The 8,347-nt window shown below is 37.3% G+C and overlaps 1 protein-coding gene across 2 annotated transcripts in view; it reads right to left on the bottom strand.

The window, feature by feature from the left end:
* Window positions 1-8,347, bottom strand: part of Dek (DEK proto-oncogene) — a 26,658-nt gene that overhangs the window by 12,377 nt on the left and 5,934 nt on the right. For both annotated transcript variants that reach the window (XM_005355148.3, XM_026782951.1), the window contains 3 exons: window positions 6,293-6,387; window positions 5,096-5,216; window positions 3,658-3,846 (listed from right to left, as the gene is read on the bottom strand). In XM_005355148.3, coding sequence (XP_005355205.1) covers window positions 3,658-3,846; window positions 5,096-5,216; window positions 6,293-6,387 — 405 coding nt within the window. The remainder of the gene's footprint in view (window positions 1-3,657; window positions 3,847-5,095; window positions 5,217-6,292; window positions 6,388-8,347) is intronic.

The following is an 8,347-nucleotide window of genomic DNA, read 5'->3' on the forward strand; positions in this document are numbered from 1 at the left end:
AAACAAAAAAAAACAGAGAAAACAAAGTGTCACAAAATACTATTCCTTTCACCAGGGTTTACCTTTCTAAGTCAATTAGAACTTTCAGAAACTAAACCGGCCATAAAGTATGTATGTAGTTCTAAATTTAAAGGTCTTTTAGAGCAATATAAAATTAATCTTACTAGAGGGAAATTTACTAAGAAAAAAAAGTATCTCTCTATAGACTTTATCGGAATTGTATCTTATAAAGCCTGACAGGGTAAACTCATGCAGGAAAAAAAATTACATTTTTGGGGGCTAGCGAGATAGCTAAGTGGTTAAGAGCACTGACTGCTCCTCCAGAAGACCCGGGTTCAATTCCCAGCACCCACATGGCAGCTCACAGCTGTCTGTAACTCCAGTTCCAGAGAATCTGATATTATACCAATGCGCATGAAATAAAGTTAAATAAAGTTTTAAAAAAATTACATTTTTATATGGTGAGATATGTCTGCAAATCACTGTCTTCTTTCCCCCTATGGATTTCCACCATTAGACCTAGGTTTCCTAGTTTATATCACAGGAGGGGGAAAAAAACGAATTTACATTGGACAGCTCATTTGTACCTCTTCCTAAACTTTATCTTGGCAACAAGACTGGATTTAGAAATGGTACTTAGAATAAAATGTCTTCTTTGGGGAAAAAGAGACCTTTGAGACAGGTTGTCTCTCTGTAGTTCTGGCTGTCCTGGAACTCATTCTGTAGACCTGGCCTCTCGCAATTGGCCGCCATGCCTGACTAAGGATTCTAACAGTAACAGTATCAATGAATACAAAATATATGTAGCCAGGCAATTTTGAAGTCATTTAATATGGCCCTATGAGGTTGCTTCCAATTTTACTAATGGGAGATTGAGTACAGAAATTAAGTAATTTGTACAAAGTCATATAGTGAAAAACCAAAGATTTGAACCCAGTTCCCAAACCTATTTTGTTTTATGAAGACAAAACAAACAACAAAATTTATATACTGTAGTAACTTTAATAATTTAACTTCTCATGATTTGTCCTTAAAGTGTTAGAAACCATTAAGGACATATGGTAAATGAGCAAAATATTGGACAAGGAAAATAATTAGTTTAAAATCATGGAGGTTAGCAGGCGGATCTCTGTGAGTTCAAGACCAGCCTGGTCTATAAGAGCTAGTTCCAGGACAGGCTCCAAAACCACAGAGAAACCCTGTCTCGAAAAACCAAAAAAAAAATAAAAATAAAAAAAAAAATAAATAAAAAAATTCATGGAGGTTAGTGAGGTAGTTCATGCCACATAAGCATAAAGACTTGAATTCAACTTCTATCACCCACATAAAAAGCCAGGCAGAGGGATTCAATGGCTGTAATTTTAATGCTAGGGAATAGGAGAATCCTATGGCTTCCTTGACAGCCAGCCCAACCTAACCTAACCCAGGTCCCAGTGAAAGATCTTTTCTCAAAACAGGTTAATAGAGGCAGGGTATGGTGATAGATGGCTTTAATTTCACCACTAGAAGGACAAAGGCAGGCTATCTCTATAAATTCAAGGCCAGTGTGATCTATAAATAAGATCTAGGCTAGTCAGTTCTATATACTGAGATCCTGTCTCAAAAAATGAGGGCTTGGGAGCAATGGCTCAACAGCTGCTGTCTGGCATCCACATCCACAAATCTGTCACAATAATATATGTACATATAAACAATGTTTTCCTCAGCTATCAAACCATAAAAATCTGAGAGTTCAGAGTATTCATCTTCCCTCCACACCAAAATACAGTAGAGGCTGGAAGGATAGCAGAGGAGGTTAAGAGCCTTTGTTCCTTTAGGAGACCCAGTTTAATTCCCAGCAACCATGCCAGATGTCTTACAGTCACCTCCAACTCCAGCTTCAGGGGACCTGATTCCCTCTTCTGGCATCAGAAGGTATTGTACTCATACACACAGACATGCATATGCACATAACTAAAAAACTGTTAAATGTATGAAGTACCTGTAAGATTTTAAAAAAAATCTTACATTATGAAAATAGCTCATACTCAGATTCAGAGGCACCTTAATAATCTGACATTAGGAGTGGGAGAGATGGCTGAGCACTTCTTCCAAGGGAGCTGGATTTAATTCCCAGCACCCATATGGCAGCTCACAACCATGTATAACTCCAATTCCTGGGGACCTAATGCCCTCTTCTGGCCTCTGTAGGCAACAGACATTAAAACAAAAAGAATTTTAAATATCTCAGGTCAAATATATATATACTAATAACACATTCAAATAAAACAAGTATATTACATATCTTCTCAAAAAAGATTTGATTTTTAATTATAAGTATGCATGTGTATTTGTGTGAGAATGTATAGATGAGTTTAGGTTTCTGCAGAAACCAGAAGAGGGCATTATAACCTCTAGAGTTGGAGTTACAGGCAGTTCAACCTGGGTACCAGGAACTGTTTTCCTGCAAGGGTAGTATAAGCTCTTAAACTTAGCCACATTCCAGCCTCATAATTTACCTTATTCATCTAATTCTGTGGTGTTCAGTAGATAAAAAGCACCCTTCCTGACTACATAAAGTACATTTGTTAGTGTTCAAAGATATTTCTAGCTAGTACAACTGTGTGGTGCTTTCCTCAAGGAAATATCTAGACTACAATATCAATCCAGGATTAATTAAACCTATAGAATAAATTTATAGAATAAGTTCTAACCCCTAAAGAAAATGAAAAAAATAAAACATTGCATTCTAAACATCAGTAAGAATAAACAGGAACTCACCTGCTGTACCTATTTTCCCTGACCTTGACTGAGGACAGATATAGCAAAAGCTAAACACTTTTCCTCCTACCTCATATGCACTATGGAAGCATTTTACAAATATGTGCAAACAGAAAATGTCCCATTTCTAGGTGACATAAACTTCAAATACTGTTACACTCATTAAATAATTACCAAAAGGTTGAAGGAAAATGACAACCTTTAACACTTTTTGCATCAAATTACATCAGTTCAGGTCAATTATAAAATATTGATAAAAGCCTCCTAAGAATGTGCTCCCATGGGCTGGAGAGATGCCTCAGTAGTTAAGAGCAAAGGCTGTTCTTCCAGAGGTTCCATATTCAATTCCTAGCCCCCACACGGAGGGGGGGCTCACAGTCACATATAACTCAGTTTCAGAGGATTCTGATGTGCTCTTCTGGCTGCTGCCGACAGCAGGAATGCATGTAGTGCAAAGACATGCTTGTGGGCAAAAGACCCATACATAAAATACTAAAAGAGACTGTTTAGTTTTGCTACTTCCTTTCCCATTTCTCTCTGAATAGTTCAAGGCACACTTCAAATCTAGGTCACAAACTCAGCTGTTTTGAAACTTTAATATTTGATATGGGGGGGATATAAGCCTGCTCAATTATTTACGTAGCTTTCATGAAAAGGAACCAACATTGCTGGTGGGTGGTGGTATACACCTTTAATCCCATCACTGGGCAGAAACAGGTGGATCTCTCTGTGTCTGAGGTAAACCTAGTCTACAGGGTGAGTTCACATTGAAACCCTGTCTTAAAAAACAGACAGAACACAAAGAAATGACATCAAACTATTTGCTTGTTTATGTAGCAAGAATATTTATCTGATAGAAAATAATAGAGAAAATAATAGTTAAAAAATATATCTTACCTCCTCTTCACTTTCTTTCTCGTCATCTTCTGAAGACTCTTCCTTATTTTTCTTCTCATCTTCGTCACTACTGGATTCATCTGACAGAATTTCAGGACATTTGGTTTGCTTTGACTTCCTTGTTGTTCCAGAACTGTTCCGTTCCTTTTTACTACCTTTGCTTGAAGATTTTTTGGATTTTGGCAATGGCTTTATATAGAGAGAAAAAGAAAAAACTTTTTAACAGTAACATCAATAAGGGTATTTCTAAGTCAATCAACTCGTTTTGATAATTACGTCAACTCAAATTCTGTCAAAAAACATTTAAAGGATTAGCAGAAAATCATCTTTAAATGTGTCAGGCTACCTAAAAGTGCATTACCACTATTCTCAATTGTCTTGTAAACATCTGGCATAACCATCTGCAAAGGGTATCGTTGGTTCTGAAACAGGACTAGAATTATGCACTGTAATGAGTTCAGGTAGTGTCTACATTTGATCAAGACAATAACTGAACTAGACTTAATGTATTTCATTTTTATAAGCACTAAAGATATCATTACTAGGAGCTTCTTGCTTTAATTAATCAAAGGAGTAGAAACAACAACATATATCCTCAATTTATACTACCTCTTTCAGTAATGCCAAGTTCTCAGCAACATCTTTCAGTGTGGAATAAATGTTGAGTAAGTTAATTATGAAAGTAATAACAGTCATGAAATAGGTTAATGTGTTATATATGCCTTCAGTTAAACCGTATCCATTTCTAATCACATGAGAAAAACTATTTGATCAGTCAATGAGTTTATTTTTCAATGCTTTCTTAGGAGTATTTGCTAAATTCTAAAATTTAAACACTGTGTATCAGTCCCACATAACCATTTCCTCAATGTATTTCCCTTATTCCAATGCCTTCCAGACAGAAAACCCTGGAGCCCTGGTTTATATCTTTGTGGCATGTAGGTACTTTTATCTTTTTATCTGTTTGTGGCAGGGTTTCTCTGGGTAGCCTTAGGACACTGGAACTTGCTCTGTAGACCAAGCTGACCACTAACTAGAGACCCCGCTGCTAGGATTAAAGTGGGATCAAAAGATGTGCATAGCCATTTTTCTTTCTAGATTTTTCAAGACCGGGGTTCTCTGTATAACAAGCCCTAGCTGTACTGGACCTCCTGGAGTTCCGCCTGCCTCTGCCTCCTAAGCACTGGGATTAAAACTGTGTGCTGCCACCACCAGACTACTTTTCCCAATCTTGTACTACTCACACCTGATTTGAAGGAAAATATGCTATTTTATATTATGAAAATATTGCAGTTCTGTCCATGAAAGGCATATATTTTAAATGCAGATGACAACACTGACTATCAGCACAATTCTGTGGCTAAATTACCATTCCAGTAAGAGACAGGAAAGGCTGTTAATAACCATTTTACTGAGATGGTAAAAAACAGATCCTTACTTTGCCAGAAGGCTTTGGATGCATTAAGAAATTCAAGATCCTCTTCACAAGTTTGCTGTTCACGCCTGATCTCTCTAAATCAAGAACCTCACAGATGCTCTTTAGCATGGCGTTTCTAAACCTGAAACAGAAAGCAGGGGAAAAGAAAGTGACTACACACGAGTTCATAAGTAATCTTCATAATATAAAGAAGAGGGGCTGGAGAGATGGCTCAGTGGTTAAGAGCATTGCCTGCTCTTCCAAAGGTCCTGAGTTCAATTCCCGGCAACCACATGGTGGCTCACAACCATCTGTAATGAGGTCTGGTGCCCTCTTCTGGCCTGCAGACATACACACAGACAGAATATTGTATACATAATAAATAAATAAATATTTTTAAAAAAATTATAATAAAAAGAGCCAGAAAAATTGGTCTGCTTTGTTTCCATAGCAGTTATAAGTATTTCCCTGTAGGTTACTCTTATTAATTACCTGACCACAGGGCACAACCATTAGAAAATGAATATTTACCACTGGAAAATTACCTAAATTTCCAATACTACAAAATTCATGGACTTGAAAATTGTTTAAATTAGTAATTCAGCATTACAGTGTCTCAATGATGACCTAATTTTTATTTAAATTTTCTATCTACGGCATTTAGTAACCAAAAGTTCTAAGGTTTGTCATTTTGCTAGCATTATGGAAAATGACAATTCATCATCAAAGCAATTATGTTCAAGGCAAGTTTAAAACACTAAGAAGAAATAGTAACAGCAGGGGACAAAAATACATTTCATTACATTTCCTTCAGACTATATGAGCTTTGAACTCTCAGATTACCTGTATCTTCTAGAAAATAAAATTTTAGCCGGGCAGTGGTGGCGCACGCCTTTAATCCCAGCACTCAGGAGGCAGAGGCAGGCGGATCTCTGAGTTAAAGACCAGCCTGGTCTACAAGAGCTAGTTCCAGGACAGGCTCCAAAACCACAGAGAAACCCTGTCTCGAAAAACCAAAAAAAAAAAAATGAAATTAAGGGTTTTCAATAATTTTAAGTCATTATTTACTGGAACATAACAGATAACCCAAGGTGATGCTATGATAGACTTGTCAAGTACTAACTTAAAGTTAGCAATCTACTAAAAATGAGCGGGCATTCATTTTTAAATGGAATATAGCATTATCAACCAATAACAATATTTATAAAAATAACTTACTTTTTCAGCATTTCTTCCTTCTTTTTATATTGGGTACTGCCTTTTTCAAATGGAAAGCCACTAAATTGACCCACATTCTTCTTTAATGAGGACACCTGAAATTGTTTTTGATATTGTTAATGCTACTATCCAGTAATGTACAAATAAAAAAACTCAAAGATAGTGTCTATTTTCAGAGCCATCACCCAAGTTAATTTACTGAACAAAACTGAAAAGTATGTGCTACTGACATATTAACATTACAAAAATTCTACAAACTGAATTAATTCTTTGAAAAGTTTGAATTTGAATGTATTTTCACCTAGCAAGTTACCAGAATTGTTTCTTACGTAGGTGTAAAGTTACTAGTCAATGAGTATTTTTAGAAAGGCAAATAATTCTAAGTACTCCAAAAAATTAATTCCATTCACTAGTTATGAGACATGTGTAAATTAGATTGTGCAAACTGAGGTTAGCACATGTTGTTTTGGTTTTTTTTTTGTTTTTTTGTTTTTGGTTTTTCGAGACAGGGTTTCTCTGCGGCTTTGGAGCCTGTCCTGGAACTAGCTCTGTAGACCAGGCTGGTCTCGAACTCACAGAGATCCGCCTGCCTCTGCCTCCCGAGTGCTGGGATTAAAGGCGTGCGCCACCAACGCCCGGCTGAGGTTAGCACATGTTAAAATAAACTAGACCGTGCTTCAGACAGCCTTAATAACGTCTAACTTGTTTTACACAACCTAAAGCAAAGTTTCTTATTTCAAATACAGTCAGTGACATAAGCTGTATAGCCGGGCGGTGGTGGCACACGCCTTTAATCCCAGCACTCGGGAGGCAGGCGGATCTCTGTGATTTCGAGGCCAGCCTGGTCTACAAGAGCTAGTTCCAGGACAGGAGCCAAAAGCTACAGAGAAACCCTGTCTCGAAAAATCCAAAAAAAAAAAAGAGAAATGGTTCAGTGGTTAAGACCACTGGCTGTTCTTCCAGAGGACCCAGGTTCCATTCCCAGCACCTGTATGGTGGCTGCCTCACAACCATCTGTAACTTCAGCCCAGGGAATCCAAACACCCCCTCAGGTAGCAAGCACACAACAGACAGACACTAGGTAAAACACCCATACAAATAAAACAATCCCCTTCTTTTCAAGTAGTTATATATAGAGCAATTAACATATCATTTGGCAAACAACTGTCACCCACTTTTATGAGTATTACAATTACAAGGGAATATTTATTGTGAGTAGTCAGAACATTGAAAACCAATTTATTTTATTTATTTATTTATTTTTTGGTTTGTCGAGACAGGGTTTCTCTGTGGCTTTGGAGCCTGTCCTGGAACTAGCTCTGTAGACCAGGCTGGTCTCGAACTCACAGAGAGCCACCTGTCTCTGCCTCCAGAGTGCTTGGGATTAAAGGCGTGCACCACCACCGCCCGGCTCAATTTATTCTAATACAGTTTTTTTTAATCACTAAAATCACAACAAATGGTATTATATAATTTAGATTTTCAGTTTGGAGCACTTTTTGTTTTGGTGGTTATGGTGTTAGAAACCCAACTTAGGGCCTTGAGCATGGCAGATAAGCAATCTACCTCTGAACTATTCATCTATCCCAGGTTGGGATGAAAAACATGAGAAAGCCCTAGGTACTGTCTTGTTAATAATCAGCTACTTGCTAGGTAGTGATGCACACCATTAATCCCAAAAGTGGAGAGACAGGCAGGCAGATCTGAGTTCTCGAGGTCAGCCTGGTCTACAATAAGAGCTAGTTCCAGGACAGGCTCTAAAGCTACAGAGAAACCCTGTCTGGAAACCCCACCTACCCCAAACAAACAAAAACAAAAAAATAAATAAAAATAAAATAAAAGGAAAAGATAACAAGCTACTCATACTACAAAAAGTCCGTGTCTGAATTTACTTACTGGTATCGGATCACTAAAGTCTTACAGGATTAAAATTATGGCTCTGTAGTGAAGCATCTTAATATACTAAGTATATTAAGCATGGGATAAAACCGGACTTAACATAGCGGACAATGAGGACTACTGAGAACTCAAAAACAATGGCAATGGGTTTTTGAT

Source organism: Microtus ochrogaster, chromosome 16, assembly GCF_000317375.1.
Source record: "Microtus ochrogaster isolate Prairie Vole_2 chromosome 16, MicOch1.0, whole genome shotgun sequence".
NCBI lineage: Eukaryota > Metazoa > Chordata > Mammalia > Rodentia > Cricetidae > Microtus > Microtus ochrogaster.